Source organism: Emydura macquarii, unplaced genomic scaffold (assembly GCF_026122565.2).
Source record: "Emydura macquarii macquarii isolate MOO-44397 ecotype Brisbane River unplaced genomic scaffold, CSIRO-AGI_Emac_v2 contig_1573, whole genome shotgun sequence".
In the NCBI taxonomy this organism is placed as follows: Eukaryota; Metazoa; Chordata; order Testudines; family Chelidae; genus Emydura; species Emydura macquarii.
The window spans coordinates 170,311-194,882 of NW_027131710.1; the positions used below are offsets into that span (position 1 = coordinate 170,311).

Here is a 24,572-nt window from a genome sequence, read left to right on the forward strand (position 1 = left end):
AAACATTCCCCAGGAGAAGCTCAGAGATTTCCTAGAAAATGTGCCAAATATAGTAAGAAACTCTAGTTTCTTGTGACAATCTAACACTCCCAACTCAGCACAAATCATAGACACACCCAACAATCCTTCAATGGATAATGAACAATGTCACCCAAGTAATGGCTGACATAAACGTCTCCAATTTCCCTCCAGTTCATCTCTGCTGCCCTTGGTTCCATCAATAAATACATAATTCTATCCAATACACTCTCTCCCCTCAGGAGCAGAAGGCTACACAATTCAATACTAACTTACCCCTTTGCCTCTGAAGCTGATCTGTAAATAAATGACACGCATTTCAATATTTACATAATTTTTTCCCTTTTCTTCAATCGTCATTTAAAGAACTCTATTTACCCCTTCTGATTATAAAGAATGTGGCAGGAATAATGGACAAAAGCACTGTGATTTGACTATCAACCTCTAGATCCTACTGGACAATTCACTGTTGCTGGATATTCAAGTACAGTCAGCACCTAAAACTTCCTTCTCAAATCTACAGGTGGCTAGAAGGCTGTCCAAAGGATTTTGGCAATATTGCGCATACGACTAATTAAATTATTTTCTCGTTTAGGAAACATTTGAATACAAATGCTTGTAAAATATAGGTTTGAGTTTTTCAAAAATTATAGGGGCTAATTCACCCAGGTGTGACTCCACTAACATCACTGGAGTTCCAGCAGGGATGAGGAACAGATCTCTAAACAACAAATATATAGCACCCATAATTCTACCATATCTCAGGGGTGGCCAAACTTACCATCCTTCTGAGGTGCATACAGAAATCTTCAAAAGTAAGGAGCTAGTCTGTGCTTCCCGGGTGTTGGAGCTTCAGCCCTGTGATGGGGTTTCAGGCTGTGGCCCCACGGAGCATCCCTGCCAGGGCATCATCCCTATTCCCGATGAAGCCCTGAGACCACTCTCCCTGCAGGGCTGAAGCGCCAAGAAACCCCACCATTGCTGGGCATAAGCCTCTAGCCCCACCGGCCTACTATAAAACAGGAGCCCTGAGCTTCCCACCCAATTCTAGTAGCTGAAGACTCCAGGGCTTATGTGGGAGGCTCCACAAGTCATATTTTAATTGTAAAAGAGCCGCATGTGGCTCACAAGCTGAAGTTTCTCAAAAACTTTGTGACCTAATTCATCCTTGGTGTAATAGCACTGACTGCACAACAGGAATGGATTTGGCCACTGCTGTGTAGTGGACTGCACTAAAATGGAACAGGGCCCTGGACAAGAAATATATATCACCTACAATTCCTTCATGCCATGCCACAGCTGCAATCAGCAGAGAAGCTGAGGCTGAATCTCCCTAATATAAAGGAGAGAGGCTGGTGGCAGAGCACTCTGTGTAAGTTCCTGGGGCTTTGAAATACTCTCCCGACTTTGATCTGAAATAGCCTGCATTGCCAAACTTTTTAACTGTATTTTACTGGAATTACAGTAGGGATGAATTTCACCAGTGCAGTTCAGTGAACTACACTGAGAGAGAGTTGTGCTCTTGTCAAGAAATATATAGTATACACAGTTCCATCAGATGTTCCATTGAACATTGGCCTGATTAGAAGGCTCACGAGCCACAGTTTGGCCATCCCTGCCATATAGCCTTGCTTTTTTCCTTTGCTTAACTAAAAGCTTCATAAATCAATTAACACATAGTCATTTCTTCCATGGTTGATCTGGAAAAGAATGACACCAATTTGAAGAAGCAAATAATTTCTCTCTTCTATAAACAAATATTTTCTATGAAGCCTGAGTGGGGTAGATGACCGTTAGGTGTGAGTTAGAAAAAGACAAGCTTCTTCTTTAGAAAGGCCATATTCATGTTTGGGGCTTAAATCCTGGGGAGACTTCATTAGCAGTTCTGCAGCTTCAGCAGGGATGGATCTGGCACTGCTGTGCAGTGGTTACTTCTCTGAGGGAGGAGTGCTCTGGGTCAGCAAATAAAGCACATGTAAGTCCATCATATGCTTCTTCTCTGCTTCAATTGAAGCCTACACAAATCAGGTCAAACTTACCCATTGCTGTCTGTAGTTGGGCTGCAAAGGAATGACATACATTTGAGTAACAGCCGAGTTTTTCTTCTATTCTGTAAAAAAATGTTTTCCACATTGGAAAACTGGTAGACGTGGCTATTAGGTGGGAGCGATAAAAAGACCGCAGGAAAAGTGTAATGGTTGCAGGTTGCTGATGGATTAGGAATTAGATCCCCCAGCATCCCCTACTCATACCAGTCACCCAGGATTATCACTGTGACAGAAGAGGCAATTTCCTAAAATATCTTTGGGAGATCTTAGTGTAGGTATCATAGCTAGACAGTGATTATATGCAATTCCATGAGTGAGGGTGACTATACCCCTGCAGGAACTAAGAACTGTAGGGGATAATTAGGCAATTCACTCAAGTTGTAACACCTCCCAAGAGATACCATTTCCTGGAGAGGAACACACATACTGATTCCAACTGTATTCTCCAGGGACCAACAGACAAAAAGGGACGTTTGCATATATAGCCTGTGTATAACCGGACTATAAAGGGCCTTCTTTCTGATCCGTCAAATGGACAGGACCTTTTGAGACAAGGGGAACCCAATCCTTCCCAGGAAAGTTTGGAAGGACTTGCAATTTATGTACGACCCATAAGGCCGATGGATGACCTTTTAGCATAGGTATAGAAACTTCTACTGTTTTTTTATGTTTTCTGTGTGATGATTTCACCTTATGGAGAAATGTGTTTGCATATAAAAAGCTATGTGGTACCTTGTGCCTACTCCAATCTGAGTTGCACATAGCCTATTAAGAGAAAGCAAAGCATAAATGCAGGCCTGTTTAGGCAGTCTGGCTTGCTGGGATTATCATGGTGTAGGCATCATGGACAAACCCCAGACTGGAGGGACAGAAACACCTGTCCCTGCCCAAGAGAGGTGATGCTGACCAACCCTCAAGGGACCACAGAGGGGAAATAAAGCGGAAGATGCCCTGAACCGTGATAATAATGTCACAGTTTTCAAAATATAAAGCAAGTGGACAATCCATTCGTTTAGCCTGGATTTCCCACAGCTGCAAAAAGGAGAACAAAATGAGAAGTAGGAAATTGGCAAAAAAATGTATTAACTAATTGTTGCCTGGTATCTTCTGGGAGGCATAGAGACAACAAGAGGCACTTTATTCAAGTGATCATTTGTGCAGTGATCAGACACTCTAGAAATGAAGCTGCTGGACATTTTGCGGTAAATGAGACAGAATAGGTAAATAGATAAGTAGAAAGTTTAGAAATATAGGATATACATTGCAGAGCAGAAAGGAAAAAATCTGAACACCACTTCTTACAAATCACTGCAAATTTACCATTGTCATTGCGGAATTGGATTGCAACAGATTAAATTTGATTAACATGATTGTTTTTGGTTCTTGAAAATGTCATTAACAATACATTTAACTGACAAAATATTTAACTTTCTGAATGGCACTAATCAACCTTCTTTAATAACCCTCAGAGGGCCAAATATCTTGTGTTATGTATATATTTTATCACCATCCTGGTGTAACTGCTGCTCCTGACCTGTCATCACTGGCTCTTTCTCATCTCTTGCAAGCAAATGTAAAATAATTGTTTTACAATGTAAGATGGTCACTGAATTAATTAGATATCCTGCCTGTATTTAAAATTTGCTTCCCATATGATCAAAGTTAGCAGATTATGCAGAGATTAGCAGAGATCCACAGATTACACCTCTCACTAAAAATTAAATAAATCTACATTTGCACTCACAGAAGTTTCCCAAAAACTTAGTCACCTAATTCATCCTTGGTATAATTGCACTGACTTCACCACAGGAATGAATTTGGCCACTGCTGTGTAGTGGACTGCAGCAAAACGGAACGGGGCCCTGGACAATAAATATAGATCATATACAATTTCTTTGTGCCATGCCACAGCTGCAATCAGCAGAAAAACTGAGGCTGGATCTCCTTAATATAAAGGAGAGGGGCTGGTGGCAGAGCACACTGTGTAAGTTCCTGGGGCCTTGGAATAACCTTCTGACCTTGGTCTGAAATAGTCTGGATTGCCAAACTTTTTAACTGTACAGCCTTCACTGGAATTACAATAGGGATGAATTTCACCAGTGCACTAGAGTGAACTACACTAGGAGAAATTATATTCTTGTCAATAAATATATAGTATACACAGTTCCATCAGATGTTCCATTTAACAGTGGCCTGATTAGAAGGCTCACAAGACCCAGTTTGGCCACCTCTGCTATATAGCCTCGTTTATTTCCCTTTCTTTGATTAAAGCTTCATAAATCAATGAAAACTTACTCATTTCCCTCCGTTGTTGGTCTGCAAAAGAATGACACCAATTTGAATAAGCAAATAATTTCTCTTTTCTATAAACAAATATTTTCTATGAAACCTGAGAGGGAATAGATGGCCTTTAGGTGTGAGTTATAAAAAGACTGAAACTTTTTTTTAGAAAGGCCAAATTCATGATTGGAGCTTAAATCCTGGGGAGACTTCACTAGCAGTTCTGCAATTTCAGCAGGGGTGGATCTGGCACTGCTGTGCCGTGGACAGTTCTCTGAGGGAGGAATGCTTTTGTCAGCAAATATAAAGCACATGTAAATCCATCATAGGCTTCATCTCTGCTTCACTGGAAAGCTACAGAATTCAGGTCAAACTTACCCATATCCGTCCGTAGTTGGGCTGCAAAGGAATGACATACATTAGGGTAACAGCCGAGTTTTTCTTCTATTCTGGAAACAAACGTTTTCTACATTCGAAGACTTGGTAGAGGTGGCCGTTAGGTGGGAGCTACATGTGCTCTCAGCTCAAATGCTAGGTTGTAGGGATGATCACATAGACCTTCAAAAAACATCATCGGGTCCAGAACACATCAGCCTGTCTCCTCAGTGACACTAGTTCCCAAGAGCTCATGAATATAGTTCTTCACTCATTAAACTGGCTCTCCACAGAATCCCAGGTAAAATATGGGGCATCATATGTAAGGCCCTGCTTGCTATGGTACCTAAATGACTGTCTGTCTCTCTCACACCACAGTTTCCATCAGCAACTACCTTCTGAGAGAACTACGAAAGTATGAGCTAAACCCACTAGACAACAGGGCTCTCTCAGCTAGTGGTATAAGACTTTTAAAAATAAAAATCTCAATGAAGTGGCTTAGAATTCAAAGCAAATTTACCGTTTTCACGCTGGAGTTGTTCTGCAAAAGGAAAAATATTAATCAAGATTTGCAATTTTTTTCTTATTGAAAATTAGGTTCTCAACACCATTTGATTATGTTAATATTTATCTCCTGGAACAGCAAGAATTATCTACATACAGTGAACAAGTTTGTCCCTGTGAGCCTTTCCATTGCATTTGATAGGCTTTAAATCAGCTCCAAAGTTACTCAGAACAGTCCCTTATATATTGGAAAGATCTTTTTTTGGTATTGAGACTAGAAGAACAAATGAGTAGAGTATTTTTAATGTGTCTCAAAGTAGAGACAGTCTTACTCAGAGCCTACCATATGTTATATTAAGGTTTTATACAAACAAGCCAATGACACACTTTGATGGCCAACAGGATGAAGGGAATTATTCAGGAAAAACTAAAAAACTTTCTCACAGACAGTTGTCGATTTGAGTGGAAGTGCTGAAAAGGCGACTTTGATTTATGGATTATCGGCTGCAGAGTCACTGAGAGACATTTTGAAATAACTCACTCAGAACTCTTCTCCACATGACAGAGAATGTAACATTTTTAAGTAAGTAAAGGATTTTCTAAATGATCAGATTCATCAAAGCAGCCAAAAACTTCTGCGTGAACATTGGGATCTGATGCAGTTTGGTGACTGTATGAGGTTTCTTCAGCAATCCCCACTCCTTGCTCTTCTGTGTCCCTTTGTGTTTGAGTGAAAGTGCTGAAGAAGAGCTGCAGACTTACCCAGTCCCATCTCAGGAGCTCCTAAAAAAGGAAATCACAGGTTTTAAAAATTTAATTTCACCTCTTCCTCTTTTCAAAGCAGAGAAATAATGGTACTTATTCTAAACCGCCGTGAATGCACCGGGAATAGCTGTCATCGACTGGGATAGTTTGCTGGCAAGAGAGGCAGCATTTAAACCCCCGTGACCTCTGCATATCCCCAAAGGAAATGATCTCCTTAAATAAGGAGAGGAGAGGGATGGAGAAGAGAGGGAATGAGTAAAAATACTTTCAAAAGTAAAAGCTAGATAATAGAAAGTTAAACCTTACTACACTAGCTATCTAAAAACTAATAACAACTAACTAAACTAGATGAAGGCAAAAAGCTATCAATAGTGTGTGGCAAGACACTAACACTCCATCGCAGAGTGAAGCAGTTAAGAAGGAACTGAGGGCAGTTTCCTCACACAGACTTATTTGACCTTGGTGCAGAATGAGAGGCTGTACAGAGCACATAAGCAGTACAACAGCACGATCTGTCTCCGGTATCGTAGTATTCCCTGGCTTCTCTAATTCCTTATTCTTCCTTTTTTGAATGCCTCATCCAGATCTGAGAGTATTGGATCTGAGGAGGAATGTCTCCTCACTCTCTGATGAGGAAATATCACTACTCAGTTCCTTAAACATATCTTTTTTAGAAGACTCTTCCCCCTGAAGATTGCCTTTTGCCAAAGAGGATGACAACACTTCAAGGCTGAATCCAAATGCCGGCCTCTGCTTATAGAGTCTTTATTAAATTGATTGGCATTAGACATAGAGGTCAACACCTCACATGATCTCTTTTTCTGATCTATACCTCTGGATCCTTTAGTGTTATGGGTTGAGGAAGATGAGTTACTCTTCCTCCCTAGAGACTCATCTGGAGCCAATGATAGTCTGTGAACTTTCCTGGAACCTCGTCCTTTCCCAGGTCCAGATGTTTTGCAGACAGTGCTTCTTGCACCGTAAGTGCCTGTAGACTATTCTGTCTTTCTTTCTTTCCTCTTACGGTGAACGTAAAGCTAACTGAACTCTGGGAAGATGTGTCCTTCACTTAACTTTGCCTGGCATCTAACATTTTGTATCTGATACTGGGAACACCACTTGACAAGATACACACCTTTTGAAACAGAATTTCTTCTTCACTTACATTCAAGAATCTAAATTACTATCACTAAATGCTATCTAAATCCTAACTATTTAATAAACTAAGTTTTAATACTAGGCTCTAATCAGGGATGCAAAAAGATTCCTCAGCTTCACATAAAACTATTCTGCAGGTCACAGTGAGATGTAACTGAGGCGCCTGCAACACGACGCACTTTTATACCCTCGCACTGGAACATTCCATGTTCACTGAGGGGAGGGGTGAGGGAAGTGCAGGAGTGCTCCAATGGTTATTGCTAGCTTGAATTTTACTCTTCAGGTTCCACTGGTCTGGAGCATTCCCATGACTGGGAATATACAGAGGACACTTGAAGGAGAAGACTCTCTCAGTGGATGGCTCAGCATCCATGAATAGAGCCTGCTTTGGCTTCAAAGGGTAGGTTACCAAGCAGCACACTTTATCCCCTTCCATAAGCTGGGAAACCCATCCTCCTTGAGAAGACATTCCCCAGGAGAAGCTCAGAGATTTCCTAGAAAAAGTGCCAAATATGGTAAGAAACTCTAGTTTCTTATGACAATCTAACACTCCCAACCCAGCACAAATCATAGACACTCCCAACAATCCTTCAATGGACAATGAACAATGTCACCCAAATAGCGGCTGCCATAAATGTCTCCAATTTCCCTCCAGTTCATCTCCGTTGCCCTTAGTTCCGTCAATAAATACATAATACAGCCATTTCTATCCAATACACTCTCTCCCCTCAGGAGCAGAAGGCTACACAATTCAATACTAACTTACCCCTTTGCCTCTGAAGCTGGTCTGTAAATAAATGACACACATTTCAATATTTACATAATTTTTTTCCCTTTTCTTCAAACGTCATTTAAAGAACTTTATTTACCCCTTCTGATTATAAAGAATGTGGCAGGAATGATGGACAGAAGCACTGTGATTTGACTATCAACCTCTAGATCCTACTGGACAATTCACTGTTGCTGGACATTCGAGTACATTAAGCACCTAAAACTTCCTTCTCAAATCTACAGGTGGCTAGAAAGCTGTCCAAAGGGTTTTGGCAATATTGCGCATATGACTAATGAAATTATTTTCTCCTTCAGGAAACATTTGAATACAAATGCAGGTAAAACATAGGTTTGAGTTTTCCCAAAATCTTAGGGGCTAATTCACCAAGGTTTGACTCCACTAATATCACTGGAATTCCAGCAGGGATGAGGGAACAGATCTCTAAACAACAAATATATAGCACCCATAATTCTACTATATCTCATTGGGTGGCCAAACTTACTAACCCTCTAAGGCTACAACAAACTTCAAAAGTTAGAGAGCTATTGTGTACTTCCCGGGTCTTGGGGCTTCATCCCTGTGATGGGGTTTCAGGCTCTGGTCCCATGGAGCATCCCTGCCGGGGCATCATCCCCATTCCTGATGAAGCCCTGAGACCACTCTCCTTGTAGGGCTGAAGCCCTGAGAAACTCCAGGAGTGCCTGACGGAGCTGATGTGCCAAGAAACGCCACCATTGCTGGGCATAAGCCTCTATCCCCAACACCCCACTAAAGAGGAGAAGCCCTGAGCTTTCCAATCCATTCCAGGAGGTAGAGACTGCGGGCGTTATGTGGGAGGCTCCACAAGTCATACTTGAATTGTAAAAGAGCCGCACGTGGCTCTCAAGGTGAAGTTTCTCAAAAACTTAGTCACCTAATTCATCCTTGGTGTAATTCCCCTGACTGCACAACAGGAATGGATTTGGCCACTGCTAAGTGGTGCACTGCACTAAAATGGAACAGGGCCATGAACAATAAATATACATCATATACAATGATTTTGTGCCATTCCACAGCTGCAATCAGCAGAAAAACTGAGGCTGGATCTCCTTAACATAAAGGAGAGGGGCTGGTGGAAGAGCACTCTGTATAAGTTCCTGGGGCTTTGGAATACCCTCCTGACCTTGGTCTGAAATAGTCTGCATTGCCAAACTTTTTAACTGACGGACTTCACAGGAATTACAATAGGGATTAATTTCACCAGCGCAGTACAGTGAACTACACTGAGAGAGAGTTGTGCTCTTGTCAATGAATATATAGTATACACAGGTCTATCAGATGTTCCATTTAACAATGGCCTGATTACCAGGCTCACAAGACCCAGTTTGGCCAACTCTGCCATATAGCCTTGTTTTTTCCTTTGTTTGATTAAAGTTTCATAAATCAATGAAAACTTACTCATTTCCCTCCGTTGTTGGTCTGTAAAAGAATGACACCAATTTGAATAAGCAAATCATTTCTCTTTTCTATAAACAAATATTTTCTATGAAGCCTGAGGGGATAGATGGCCTTTAGGTGTGAGTTATAAAAAGACTGAAACTTTTTTTTAGAAAGGCCATATTCATGATTGGAGCTTAAATACTGGCAAGACTTCATTAGCAGTTCTGCAATTTCAGCAGGGGTGGATCTGGCACTGCTGTGCAGTGGACAGTTCTCTGAGGGAGGAGTGCTCTGGTCAGCAAATATAAAGCACATGTAAATCCATCATAGGCTTCATCTCTGCTTCACTGGAAAGCTACAGAAATCAGGTCAAACTTACCCATTTCTGTCCGTAGTTGGGCTGCAAAGGAATGACATACATTAGGGTAACAGCCGAGTTTTTCTTCTATTCTGGAAACAAACGTTTTCTACATTGGAAGACTTGGTAGAGGTGGCTGTTAGGTGGGAGCTACATGCGCTCTCAGCTCAAATGCTAGGTTGTAGGGATGATCATGTAGACCTTCAAAAACATCATCTGTTCCAGGACACATCAGCCTGTCTCCTCAGTGACACTAGTTTCCAAGAGCTCGTCCATATAGTTCTTCACTCATTAAACTGGCTCTCCACAGAATCCCAGGTAAAATATGGGGCATCATATGGAAGACTCTGCTTGCTATGGTACCTGAATGACTGTCTGTCTCTCTCACACCACAGTTTCCATCAGCAACTACCTTCCGAGGGAACTACGAAAGTATCAGCCAAACCCACTAGACAACAGGGCTTTCTCAGCTAGTGGCATAAGACTTTTAAAAAAGAAAAATCTCAGTTAAGTTGCTTAGAAATCAAAGCAAACTTACCATAGTCACGCTGGAATTGTTCTGCAAAAGGAAAAAACTTAATCAAGATTTGCAATTTTTTTTTGAGACTAGAAGAACAAATGAGTAGAGTTTTTTTAATGTGTCACAAAGTAGAGACAATCTTACTCAGAGCCTACCATATGTTGTATTAAGGTTTTGTACAGACAAGCCAATGACACACTGTTGTGGCCAACAGGATGAAGGGAATTAGTCAGGAAAGACTGAAAAACTTTCTCACAGACAGTTGTCGATTTGAGTGGAAGTGTTAAAAAGGCAACATTGACTTATGGATTATCGACTGGAGAATCACTGAAAAAGACATTTTGAAATAACACATTCAGAACTCTTCTCCACATGAGATAGAGACTGTAACTTTTTTAAATAAGGAAAGGATTTTCTAAATGATCAAAGCAGAAAAAAAAATTCTGTGTGAGCATTGGTATGTGATGCAGTTTGGTGACTGCACGGGGTTCTTTGGAAATCCCCACTCCTTGCTCTTCTGTGTCCCTTTGTGTTTGAGTAAAACTGCTGAAGAATAGCTGCAGACTTACCCAGTCCCATCTCAGGAGCTCCTAAAAAAGGAAATCAAAGGTTTTAAAAATTTAATTTCACCTCTTCATCTTTTCAAAGCCGAGAAAGAATGGTACTTATTCTAAACCACTGTGAATGCACTGGGAACAGCTGTCATTGACTGGGATAGGTTTCTGGCAAGAGAGGCAGCATTTAAAGCCCAGTGACCTCTGCATATCCCCAAATGAAATGATCTCCTTAAATAAGGAGAGGAGAGGGATGGAGAAGAGAGGAAATGAGTAAAAATACTTTCAAAAGTAAAAGCGAGATAATAGAAACAAAGTAAAACAGTAACTACACTATCTAAAAACTAATAAAAACTAACTAAACTAAATGAAGACAAGAAGCTATCAACTGTGTGTGGCAAGCACACTAACACTCCATCTCAGGGTGAAGCAGGTAAGAAGGAACTGAGGGCAGTTTGTTCAACAGACCTATTTGACCTTGGTGCGGAACGAGAGGCTGTACAGAGCACATAAGCAGTACAACACCACGATTAGTCTCCGGTACCGTAGTATTCCCTGATTTCTCTGATTCCTTATTCTTCCTTTTTTGAATGCCTCATCCAGATCTGAGAGTACTGGATTTGAGGAGGAATGTCTCCTCACCTTCCCAGGAGGAAATATCACTGCTCAGTTCCTTAAACATATCTTTTTAAGAAGAGTTTTCCCCCTGAAGATTGCCTTTTGCCAAAGAGGACGACAACTCTTCAAGGCTGAATCCTAATGCCTGCCTCTGCTTATTGAGTCTTTATTAAAAGGACTGGCATTAGACATAGGGATAATTTTTACCAGTGCAGGAAAACATCCAAAAACATCCAATATTAATTTAGAAATTTTCAGCGATGGAGAATCCACCACAAATCCTTTGTAAATTGTTTCATTGGTTAATTACTCTCACTGTTAAAAATGTAAATTAAACAAAACAAAATTAAGTTAACTTACGTTTGCATATGGAGATCACAGCCATAAACAGCAATAAATAGATTAAGAACCATCCTGAAAGACAGAACATGTTACTATCACCTTCATGTAGACTCAGACATGGGAGGTATTTCTAGGTGTTACAGTTTTGGACCTAAACAAGGATGGAATTTTTTTTTCATTCTCTTAAGTACTGTTGTCTTTAGACCTTGATAGAGAATGAGAATGAACATATTTCCTATGAAGTATCATAGAGGCCTACCTTCAGTGTCTCAGGGATTTGCACCAACATCCAAACTACGTGTAATTACTTTTCAGTTGCTAATTGTTCTGTCGGACTACACTGTGACCATTTACATTAAGTTTATGAATGAGCTAAACAGCGAGTCCCAGAATATTTTTTTTTTCTTCACACAGAACTGCATTCCTAATCTTACTGTATTCTAATAGCCTCCAATTCACTTGGGAGTGAACTGACCCTCATCTAGACTATTTATCATTCTTCTGGTTTTGTGTCAGACCTGACTCTCATCAGGGCGAGCTTCTCTGCAGAATGTCTGTAGCCACGTAGCTTGTCTTTAGGCTTGGAAGATTCAATTTTTACTGGTAAATGTCAGTAAACATTGGTTTCATCGTCCACAAGCAAACTGAGGAAAAAAATCTACCAATAATCATTGAAATTTACAAATAGGTAAAATAAGAAAAGTGCTGCTTGAGAACTTTAGTAAATCTGATTTAAGGATATGTATTTTGTATATTTGACATATGATGTTCACAATTTGTGTTTTACTGGTTATAAAGCTTTATCTTTTTTAATCTCAACATTGACTGTCATTAAATAATTATTGTCTGACTCCCCTATTGTCTGACCCCACCATAATTTTCTGTAACTAAAAATTTATATTGGTAAAAATAAAACCATTAAAACTCATAATTTTGCATAACTATGAAAATTTAAACTGGTAAAATAAAAAATGCTTACAAATAATCATTGATATTATCCATCAAAATTGTAAAAAATAAAATTGTAAAAAATAAAAATTGAATTCTGCCAAGCCTACTTGTCTTTGATGTTATTATGGGTTATCAATAAAGATTGGTGAATAGCAAGAAATATTGCACGTGTATTTGTTCAAATTCAAAAACTAATTTTGATTTGCCGTGGTCTCAACCCTCATGAACTCATGAAAAGCACGTTATAAGCCTGAATACTGTGACATTTATTATAAAGTGCGTTTGCAATTATATAACCTCTTATCATATTCAAAATACACCCTGTGTTGGTTACTTCACAAAAATCATTTATGCAGTGTTGTTGTAGCTGCGTTTTTTCCCAAGATATTAGAGAAACAAGGTGGGTGAGAGGCACTGTCCCTAGGAGGAAAGGGGCCAAGAGCAGACTCAAACTGTTGGCAACCAAAGAGGGAGACACACTATTAAGACTGACAGGGGCCCTGTCCATGAGGGGGAGGATAGAAGGTCTTTCTGATCGGAGGAGAGGGCAGTGTCTAAGAGTACGAAAGGACAGAGTCAAATGACTAACAAGTGAAAGACTGGGAAGAAGAGCTAGTTTGATCCATAGGAAGTGAGATGCCTTCCCCTGGGAGCCCTGGATCAGGGAGAAGCCATTTTGAAGGAGTCTAGAGTCAGCCACAGTAAGGGTAGGACTGTCTGTGGTGAGCTGGGGGGTCCCAGGCCTGCATTCGGAGTCCCCTGACAACTGGCCTCTGGGCACCTGTCAGCGACATCCCTCATCTTAGTCCTTTCCCTCTTCAAGGTGACTCCCAGTCTGTAGAATTTCCCCTCACCCAGCCAAGTGGAGTCAGCCCTCCAGCTCCCTAGGGAAAATCAGTCACCATATGGCACCACTGCTCCGGCTGCCAGTCCAGGGTCGGCTGCCTCCTGTGTGTGTCTGAGCACTAAGGTGAGAGACCAAAGTTCGGTTGTAAGAAGAATTATTGTAATCTGCACCTTGAGCCCTGCACTCTTTGTGGTGAAGGGAAATCCTGGGACCAGAAGCAGTGTGACTCCTGCGTGAAGAGGATGCCTGCCAGCAGTGATCAGCCCCTCTGCAATGACTGAAGAGCCCAGACCGACCTCTGGATCGTTCGCAGAGTTCTGAGGGCACCATCCTTTAGTTAGATGGTCAGGGAAATTGTTTGGGAGATGCCCTGCTCCTTGAACTGTGTTCTTAAGCCAGGGAGTCAGGATTTGGGGTTTTATTACCTGCTGCCTATTAAACCTGTGTAGGTATTGACCACCTTATCCCATGTGTGAGTAGTTTGGGCTGCACTAAGTCCCATCAGCCAGGTTGCTAATTTCTGCTACAGAAGATATCATGGTCACATGTCACGTGACTGGGGAAATCCTCTGGTATTATCAGGGTGGGCGCCAGTGACCCTGAGAGTAGTGTTTTATCCTATTATGTTATATTTACTTCCTATTTAATGTAATTACTCTGTTGAATGTATTGTTTGTGTTTGTGTTATTTCTTGGGAGTCTACAACTATCTGCCATGTAAGTGGGAGTTATGCTGTGGTTAGAATTTTCCTTCTAAAATGCCCTGGTGATCCTATCAGGGAAGGAAGAGGGTGCTGGAGGCACAACCAAATAAATTCATACAAGAAGAAAATAAGGAAGTTACACCCTGCTGAGCTGGAGGCAGGATCCAGATGAACCCAGACCTGTCCATCAAATCCTGTAAGGAGATTGGAACTAAAGGAAGTAACCAGGTGGATAGAACCTCACCCATCTTGTCTCATAAATCATCAGGTCACATAACATAAACAATGCTAGCTGAGTTATTTAACCAACATACCATTCAAGTTGAAACTCAGATATAAAATATTTGCAATGAATTACTTGAGGATGAATTTCAGAACAAAAGTTCCACTGAAATGATTTGGCAAATAATTCTGAATGATTATTTTTGAGAATTTTACTCTATTTGTGGAAATTTTGGGTAGACATTCAGAAGGCCATCATCAAATACAGTGTTCTCTGTGAAATATTCACTCAGCCATGCTTATCACTAACAACCTAAGAAAGAAATGTCAACTTCATAGAAGTAATGCAAAATTAGCATATGTCCTGCAGTATTATATAGAGCTGATTGAAAATGTTTGTCCTCCCATTGAAAATTTTCAGTTTTTGTTAGAAAACCAAAAAACAGTTTAAAAAAAATTAGCAGGTTTTCACTGAAAAAATGTTGGTGAAACATCAAAAAATTGAGAGGGAGACAGACAATTTTCACACAAAAATTAATTTAGTCAAAACCCCCATTTTCTACCAAAACTAGTTTTGATGGAAAAATTTTTGACCAGCCCTAGTGCAATATGAGTGATTTTCAGCATTTGGCCAAAATATTCAAAGTTGGGTCTAAAGAGAGACTCCTAAATAAAAGTCAGATATTCTGAGTGCTGTGCGCACATTGTTCCCACGGACTTCAATGGAATATGCACGGGCTCAGCCACTCTGAAAATCTGGTCACTTACCTGGGTGTGTAAACATGGCTTAAATTTATCCCAAAAAGTTTAAGTTGGGGTTTATGAGGAGCACTTCAGGTTTTGAGGGCAGTGTGTGCATGAGGGAGAGAAAGAAATACACTGGTGGTGGCAACAGTGGTTGTAGCTGCTCTGTGATCTGACTGTATACATGTATGTAATATTCCCGTAGCTCCTTTCCTAGACCATTGACAAATCCGTTGGCATATAGCTACCCCTCCTTGGTTTGCAGGAGCTGCAGAAGTCCCACTAAGCAATCTTTCATCCTGACTGACCCCATAATAGATGAAAGGCCAAATTCTATCCTGACTGGCACAAACTGCCACACCTGGATTGAGGCTAAAGGAATCCCTATAGGAGTAGAAATGCCTCACTCATCATGGATGTGCAGTCACATTTGAGAGGAGGCAGTTCTACATCAGAAGCACTGAATGCTGTGGTGTGATCATCCTGTAAACCCTTGTGGTCATCTGTTGGACACTCTTGAAATCTATGGGAATATGTTTGTCCCTTTAATCCATTCTTAGCCACAGGCTAAATTAACATTGTAAGAATAATAGATGGGAGTTGAGGGCACTGAACAGGTCACAGACACGTGCTCAGAATCTTGAAGGATAGAGTCCTAACTTGTTAGGGATGAATTATTTGGGGATAGAAATGAATTAAGATTCAGAAAGCAAAGATTTGTGCTAAGATGCCCCACAGACCAAATAAAAAAGGCAGTAACATCACTCAGCAGAGGGCAAGTTTCCTGGAATAATAATAATTACATAAAAAGTTACATACCAAAGTATGGAGCAGTTGATTGTTGACTCATTATTGATTCTGGATTGATGATGTCACAGGTAACATTGGGGGTATCACATAACATAGCAATGGTGCTTGCTACTGTGAAAAGATTCTGCTCGTCCTGCACTTCTGTTGTCTCGGCCAATGAGGTTATGCTTTCTCCTTTGTGATTTCTCCAGAAGATTATGGGCTTTGGATACCTCCCTGTCCACTGACATTCATAGCTGCAAATGATCTTCTCCTGATCCACTTGCAAAGAAGTTTCATCTTCTGCTCCTGTAACAAAAGGAGCATTATCACAATGGATGCGTGTCTAACAATGCAGAGAAATGCTCAGAGGGTAGAATGTGAAAAGATCTCAGGGGCATCTTCACATTCGCTCAGTGTTTCATCTCAAAGAAAAGAGTGCATGTTTTGGTGAATGTGATTTAAGACAAATCCCAGGAGAAACAATGGGAAATAATTTTCCTGTTTCCAGAAGCAGATCTGCTTCGCTTTGCCTGGACAAAGATGAAGGTTCATGTGTCACTCTCATTTACACCTGTACAACCTCAGTGAAGCTAATAGCTCTGCATGGGGTTAACAGAGGGCAGAATTTGACCCGAATATTTTCACTGAGCAGAATGTGCTCCACAAAGAAAAAGACTGAGCTCCAGCCAAAGCCCCAATCATTGCACCTTTACATAGTGACTCTCACCCTGAATAACCCCATCACACTTTACAAACTTTAAAGGACAAAAAATAAACAAAAAATAAGCCTTAGTGTGAAAAGATGGACAAAGTTTGCTGCTCTTTGCCATTAATATATGGCTGCCATATTAACCCTGGCATAATTCAGCAAAAGGGCAGATGAGGGACTAATTTTGTGTAGCAAGATGCGGTGTATGATTGCCACCTACTGCTCATAGATAAATAGGTTATGTTGATAAGATGGCAGGAAAAGAAAGAGAATATGTGGAATTGCCACAGGAATCTATTTACATGTACATGTCAATAAATTATGCTAGGGTTACAGAGTCCTCTGCCTCTTCCATCCCTCTTCTGCAGCGCACTCCTTCCTGGCCCCTCAAAAGCCAGCGTATCTCAGGTATCTCTTTATTATGAATTTTAAGTTCACACAAGAAGAGAAAGTGACAATTACATTGTGACTCTTTTGCTACTGTCAGCCTTTGGTGTATTTGCTTTTGTATCTCTAAAGTAACATCCAGATTCATCGACACATAGACAAGTAAGTTAAAAAAAAAATTAAGATGAGCAATTCTGAAAACATATTACCTGCATGAAGAAAGATGTTTGTGAAAGAATTAGATTCTGGTAGGGAAGGGATGGAGGGAGAGTTGGCCAGGAGGAAGTTGCAGCAGAGGTGGATGGCACGTGGTCTCCTCCTTTGCTGCTTCTGCTTCCGCATGTATTGATCTACCTGCCTAGGCATGTCATATCGCTGCCTCAGTTGAAACTGAGGACAAAACTTTGTTCTTCTCAGGGCTGGTGTACACAGACCCAGGGATTTCAGCAGTGCCCTCGAATCTGTTAGTGTAGGCAGTGCTTTGTGTGTCTTCAAAAAAAATAAAGTACAGCCCATGAAGGGGAGTTCTTCAATGGTCTGTTGTATTTACACAGGAATCCCCAGCAACTGAAGGTATCATGAGCAATGGATGGTAACTGCCATCACCATGACTCTGGCAGCTGAGTCGGCCGCATCCAGGGAAGCCAGCAATGCTGACCTTGCAACCAGTTGACCTTCCACCAATAGGAACTAGAACTCATCCTTTGAGTCCTCTGGCACCTTACTGAGAAATTTGTCCAAAGCATCCCATTCAAATAATCATAACCGGCCACTAGGATCTGATGATTTCGCTAAACGTAGCTACAATTCTGCAGTTGAATAAATCTGTCAAAAAGGTCCATTTAAAAAATTTTTTTCTTTAGGAGTCACTTTTCTCTACCTTGGCAATATCTTCATTTGCAGTCGCCACTACCAGGGAGCCTGGTGTGGGATCCTGAGAAACTTGTTCATACCCCTCTAGTGGAACTTGGTACTTGCACTCCATATACTTTGCCACTGGCACAAGGGTGATGGGGTTTGCCATGAGGCCTCTATAGGCTGAATAATTGCCTCATCTATAGGGAAAGCAACTTTCTCTGTCATAGTAAAATGTGTAAAATGCCTATGAAATAGCCATCCTTTCCAGGAGCTCCTGGTAGGATTTAAAATTATCTGGTACTGGAGAAGACAATTCCGGTACCAAAGCCTCATCCGGCGAGGAGGACAAAGGGTCAAAGGACATTAAATAACACTAACTAACAACAACAACTAATTGTAATGGAATGATTCCAGATGGAACAAGCTGAAAACATCTCACCGTTGACTCTGCACAGTAAGAAGGACCTGAAGGAGGGGTGGCCCTTTATATCTCTGGCACAGAGCATGAGGCTCAGGTGAGAAGATAGATTTAATAACACAGCTCCAAGTGCTGGCATTTTAAAGGAAAATAAAGGAGAGAGTAGTTATTATTGGTCTCTCTTCTAACAGCACACAGTCTGAAATCACTTCCAAAATCAGGAAACTGATCTCACATTGAGATACATTAGACCATGTAATACCTTCCCGATGGAAGAACTAGGAACTCCATCATTTAGGAGTTTTTAAACAATAATAGCCAAAGCAATAGAAAATGTGCTGGAGAGAATGGACAAGCCCGCACTGGCTCCTGAGGAGATAGAATAACAGAGTTTTGTTAAATCTGCTTTCTCCAATTCTAGGTTTTTCTTACCTATAACCAAGACTTCAATGATGATTTCTCTGTGAAACCCATTGGTTGCGGCAGAACAAACATATTTTCCTTCATCTTCCACCTGAACATTGTTCAGTTTCAGAGAAACATTTCCTTTCCCAAACTCCTTTCCTTTCAAAACTTCTACCTTTTTTTCATATTCCTTCCTGAGCCATTCTCGGCTGTTGTCTCCATTTGGAGACAAATAACTTGCTGGGCATTTGTCACCATGTAGATAAAAATTAAGCCGGAGGCTGCTTTCATCATAGAGGTAGAAATAGATTGTTTTATCCTTCCCAGGTCCAACTTTCCTCCATTGCAGCTCCATGCTACGGGGCAGATGTTTCGTAACCAGCCGGCAGGGAAGAATAACATTTTCTCCAGTTACAGCAGTAATTGTGTCATGTTCTGCCTCCAGATGAAAGAAACCTGAAAAATGTTCGGGGGGTTATATTTGCACCAGAAGCACATAATGACTCATATTAGTGGGAGCCCAACCCAGAGAAACTGTGTAAGAGAGAGTAAAAACAGGACAGCTCTGATTCTCCTCTTATTTATGCTGTTATTACAATAGTATAAATCCATTATCTTCAGGGGAGTCACTCTTCATATACACACAGGTAAGTGAAAAAAGAATCAGAGCTATACTATCTTTTACATCTATGGTGATCTCAAGAACAATATTTGAAAAGAATTGCTGAGTTGTACAGTTCTTCACATTCACTATGCTGCACCAAGGGCATATCTACACAGTGGGATAACGTGCAGTACGGAGTGTGTTTGCTAAAGTGCACCAACGTGTTGTGCATTAATTGGTCTGTGTGGATGTTGCCAATGCACACCAAACGTTCCCTAGTGTGATTTATTGTGTTATTGTTTCAAACAATAAAATGGTAAAACACACCAGGGAACCTTTAGTGAATACCATCTGGGGATCTACACAGATTAATTAATGTGAAACCTGTTAATGCGCTTTAGAAATCACACCCCATAGTGTGTGTTGGTGCTCCATGTAGACAATCCTTGAGTGGTCTAGCTGGCCACAATGCAGGTAAGTTTAGACCTATTTTGTAAGTAAGAGCAGGAATATTTGCTTGGACAGTACTACATATCTTACCTGAAATTGCAATAACTTTTTCTTGGTGTCTCTTCAGCAACGGGTTTATTATAGTGCATGAGATAGTGTCAGAAGCAATATCTGCTACCTTGAGTGTACTGTGGATTTGATACATCTCTTTCACATTTTTTTCAATTATTGTTTCAGCCATAGCAGTTATGTTTTGTCCTGTGCTGTCTGTCCAGCGTACTTCAGGTTGTGGGTACCATCCTTGGGACGTACACCTCAGTATGGATGAATTATTCTGCTGGTGTGCTATGGTTAGACGAGGTGCAGATCCAAAACCTAGAATGAAAACCAATTTCAGAAAATGCTAAACATGTGTCAGTGTGCTAAAGAATGAGCTAACATACCATGCACCAAACAAAGAGTGCTAATGACAAATGATCACCACTATCATTTCGGTCTCCATGTCCTATTCAATCTATGCTGAATTATAATCTTGCATTTCCAAGTATCTTAAATTTATAGAAAGAGAGAGAGAATTCTACCAAACACTTCACAAGCTGATCCCAAACTCTATGCAGACATGACTTCATCGTACATATGTGATGGCTTCATTTTTGGGATGGCAACAGGTCAGTCAGGAAACAGTATTTTCACAAAAGGGGAACTCCACCTTTGTGATCCTCATATTTTGGGCACATTCAGGGTCCCCCTTAGCGGCCAGTGTAAAACAGAGCAGCCTTAGGGCTATTCTAACTTACACTTTGCTTCCCAGGGTCCCCTGTGAACCTTGGGAAGCAGAGCATAGCCAAAGCACAGTGTGCTCCAGTCATAGGTATTATTTACCGTATTATTGTTTGAAACAGTAATACCAGCTCTTAGTCTCCTTCTTTCCCCATAAGCCTGACATGCCCCTTACACCAATTCTGGAAGCAGGGCCAGTACAGAGCCCTTACATCACTTCAACATTGGCCAACAAAACATTTCTCTGCAAAAGGAGTAATGTCCGTGGCTCATTTCTATGTAAAGGGGCCTTAGCGTAACTGAGAATCAAGCACAGTGTGTACAAACCACAGCTTGACAGTGACCTCACAGTCCCACAGGAGTTTGTAATATACTGGCTGGGTGCGTATGTGTGTGCGATGGGATGTAATGGCCCACCTCTGCCTCTGTGCTTTACTCATTTTATAACTGTTTTGCCAGAGCAACACACGCAATGCAGGTGGATGAGAACTGTACATGCCACCAGCAAAAATTCAGTGGAAAATGTACATGATGTATGCATGTTGCGTGCATAAACTGTGTATAATTTACGTATACTATGGGAGGTGGACACCAAACTGTGGAAGCTTTCCTGACTCCCCGTCCTTCACTTCTCCCTGCTTCCTTCCTAGTCCCTCACTTCCTCTGCCCACAGGTGGGTGCTCATCTACAACAGATGCAGTTTCTCCTTCCCCTGCCAGGTACTGAGCCCTCCCTGTTGGGAGGAAAGGATTAAATGGAAATACAGCTGGCCACACATTGTGCAGTGCAATACAGAATCAGCACCACTGTGATCAGTGCAGCATTATTCACAGCCTGCAAAATTTCTGTATGAACAGCTCCATGCTTACCTGTAACAATCACCTTGGTCATAGCTTCTTGATAGGCACCATCGCCTGTCACTGCACACACATACTGCCCATTGTCTTCTACTCCCACTGGAGAGAGTTTCACTGTAGAGACTCCGTTCTCATATCGTCCTTTGGGTATGTCCTTCCTGTGCTGGTCCCCAGCCCTGCCCAACTCAGTCCCATTTTCTGTGCTATTGTAAGAATATAACGTCATATTTTTGCTCCTTTCCCATTTATACAAATGCACTTGAACATTAGCAGGGATCTGGCCTGTGAGCTGGCAGGATAATATCACATCTTGTCCAACCAAGGCAATTGGAGGATCAGCATGTACAGTGACAGTAAATTCATCTGCAAGAAAGAAAATAAATCATGATCACTGATTTTCATCAAAAGTTTGACATTAGTATAGCGAGAACAAAAGAAAAACTGGACAATTACTGAGATACAACAGCGGCGGTTATATTTCCTGTTTGAAACTCACCCCACTTAACCTAGTTCCACCCCTTCAGAATGGAGTATTTCAGGTCTTCACTGAGAGCTCAGCTATGAACAGATTTGAAGAAGAAGTGGACTAGGATGAAACTTTCAGGGGAAGGTGCAGGATGAATAGACCCTCCTGAAGATCTAGGGAGCACAGGGGCCTGTACCATCAGTTAAGTTGTTACAATGTGTTCTCTTCTTAGTGGCTGGCCAGCATGGGGAGGTGAACAGCAGAGCTAGGGTTAACCTTCACAGAATTCAATTTTTTAAAATAATTTTGACAGATATCAATGTTTATTTTTAATACTTTTTCTATTTTTATCTATTGACATTTTCAGAGTTTTGCAGAATTATGCCTTTTCAGCATTTTTTTATTTGTATCAATTTAAATTTTCACAGTGGCAGGAAATTATGGAGGGGACACAATCGGGGAGGGGGTCAAACAATTATGTAAAGACAGTAGATTTTGGGATTCAAAAAGTTAAAGTTTTTAACCATTAAAACACAAATTGTCAACATCATATGTCAAAATTTTAGCCTTAAATCAAACTAATAACATCTCAATTCTCGTTTTTCTTACTTTGCATCTCTGAGTATTTCAGTCATCACTGATGGAAATACTTTTTCCTTAGTTTGTGTGCGTACAGTGAAATCGACATTTATCGACATTTACCAATAAAAATTTAATCCTTCAAAGCCTATTTATGGTCCTACTTTCTGCCCAACCCTTTTGGGTGGCTTGTGCCTCTGGAAGAAGTAGAAGCTCTGAAATTTTGTTTGGGTTTCCCTCTTCAGATTGCATCATGGTTTCTTTACACAGGATTTAGACAGGCAGCAATGGATGTGCATATATTTATTTCCTGATCAGTAGTTTGGAAAAGTGGTGTTCTTACCTGAAAGCCAGTTCTTGATGATATAAACAATTGGAAAGATGGATAAACTGGCAATTGATCTGATCCCGACGATCATTGTGAAGTGATTTCAATATCATCCATCCAACTATCTGTCAATGGAAATTGAAAACATCACAAACTGTAGCATGAGATGTAAATACAACTAGAGCTGGTCAGGAACTCTCCTATGATGTGGTTGCATCAGAAAATGCTGATTTGTCAAAACCAAAACATTTCATGGAAATAGCATGCCTGGTTGTTTCAGGGAAGTCAGGGCTTCGGGGGTCCACAGCACTGAGGTGGCACTGCTATGCAGATGGCCCAGGGATCTCAGGATTTTCAGGTTCCACATTCTGAATCAGAGGACTCCCCAGACTTTGGGGGGCACCTAGGGAGTCTCCAGGAGTTGGAGACAGAATTACCTTTTGTGGAAGTAGATTGAAGGAAGACAAGATAATTCATCTGATATTTAATTAACCCTGGACACCTTCACTTGTCAGTGGATGCATGGATCAAAAGCAGCCCATGCTGTGGGTGACATAAACTCAGCACCATTCAATTACTCTATTCTGGGCTATGTGAAATGTGCTGATTGTGCCAGCCAAGTTTCTAATAGATGTCTCATGAAAATAAAATTAGAACTAATCTGCTCCCTTATGGGGCATGGCTTGTATAAACATGATATGACATTCCTCAAAGTGATCTCTTTAGGGGTATGTCTACACTGCCAAGGCTGTACTGGGACTGCACAGGTCAATGCAGCGGTATTGATTGAGCAGACACTAGAGACCCACTCAACCAATCCTGGAAATGCTTTCCATTCGACACAATAAATCCACCCTCCCGAAAAGAGTAAGGTTGCATCAACCAGAAGGTGTTTCCCGTTGACACAGTGAAGTGGAGACACATGGTAATGGAACATTAGTAAGTTGATGGGAGCTATGCAACCTACAATACGTAGCTGATATCTGCAGTCAACAGCCACCGGCAGCGTAGACCAGACCTACGTCTAGGTTGGGAAATTTGTGCTTCTTCTTTTACTATTTCTGCACATATATCATCAAGGAATTTAGTCTCTACTGATCTCAAATGAGATCTCTTCATGAACACAAAAATAATTTCAAAGAAAAAATTCAATTTCAAACTCACCTTACTTTGTCTTGTAAATTTGCAGTGTTTCTTTTGCCAGCAATGCTGATTCAATTGCTACTCACATGACAATCATCCACCTCATATAAGACCCTATTTAAAGTGATAGTATAGTAGAAGTAAGTACTGAAAGTCCCCATGTGTGAGCCTTGAAGAATCAGGCCATTTAGTGACAATTTCTGTACAGCTACTGCAGTGTTTTTCGTCCCAAAGGACTTTACAAACACAGCATACTCAAATATAATTTACTTCCGTGTACAAAGTACAAAGTACAAAGCTGTTAGAACAGGAATTAACATTCCATTCACCTGAGACTAAAAGATGAATTTATGCAGACAAGCAGTGGTTAACAAAATTGTAATTTGTCCATAACACCAGGATTAATACATTGAGCAGTACAAGAACATATCAGAATATATATCGCATCACATCCAGTAGGGTGTTACCTCCTTCATACTGTGATATAGTAGCAAATTGTGTTATCAGAGTGGGTACAATCAGTCTTCCTATTTCCAATTACTCAAAATAAGCAAAGCTATTTTAGACAGTGATCACAAAATTTATGTTAGTGAAAAGT

The 24,572-nt window shown here is 40.8% G+C and overlaps 1 protein-coding gene across 2 annotated transcripts in view; it reads right to left on the reverse strand.

Moving 5' to 3' along the window:
• LOC137157806 (butyrophilin-like protein 2) overlaps window positions 1-24,218 on the reverse strand; it is a 55,286-nt gene extending 31,068 nt beyond the window's left edge. The window contains exons 1-15 of one of the 2 annotated variants that reach the window (XM_067555214.1): window positions 23,996-24,218; window positions 22,847-22,956; window positions 21,471-21,821; window positions 19,912-20,196; window positions 18,795-19,223; window positions 16,018-16,296; window positions 11,750-11,803; window positions 10,787-10,807; window positions 10,236-10,256; window positions 9,719-9,739; window positions 9,358-9,378; window positions 7,915-7,935; window positions 5,988-6,008; window positions 5,242-5,262; window positions 2,058-2,078 (exon numbers count right to left, since the gene is read on the reverse strand). In XM_067555214.1, coding sequence (XP_067411315.1) covers window positions 2,058-2,078; window positions 5,242-5,262; window positions 5,988-6,008; window positions 7,915-7,935; window positions 9,358-9,378; window positions 9,719-9,739; window positions 10,236-10,256; window positions 10,787-10,807; window positions 11,750-11,803; window positions 16,018-16,296; window positions 18,795-19,223; window positions 19,912-20,196; window positions 21,471-21,821; window positions 22,847-22,922 — 1,642 coding nt within the window. In that variant the 5' untranslated portion in view covers window positions 22,923-22,956; window positions 23,996-24,218. The remainder of the gene's footprint in view (window positions 1-2,057; window positions 2,079-5,241; window positions 5,263-5,987; window positions 6,009-7,914; window positions 7,936-9,357; window positions 9,379-9,718; window positions 9,740-10,235; window positions 10,257-10,786; window positions 10,808-11,749; window positions 11,804-16,017; window positions 16,297-18,794; window positions 19,224-19,911; window positions 20,197-21,470; window positions 21,822-22,846; window positions 22,957-23,995) is intronic. The other variant, XM_067555215.1, reaches the window with a different exon arrangement.
• Between the last annotated feature and the right edge of the window lie 354 nt (window positions 24,219-24,572).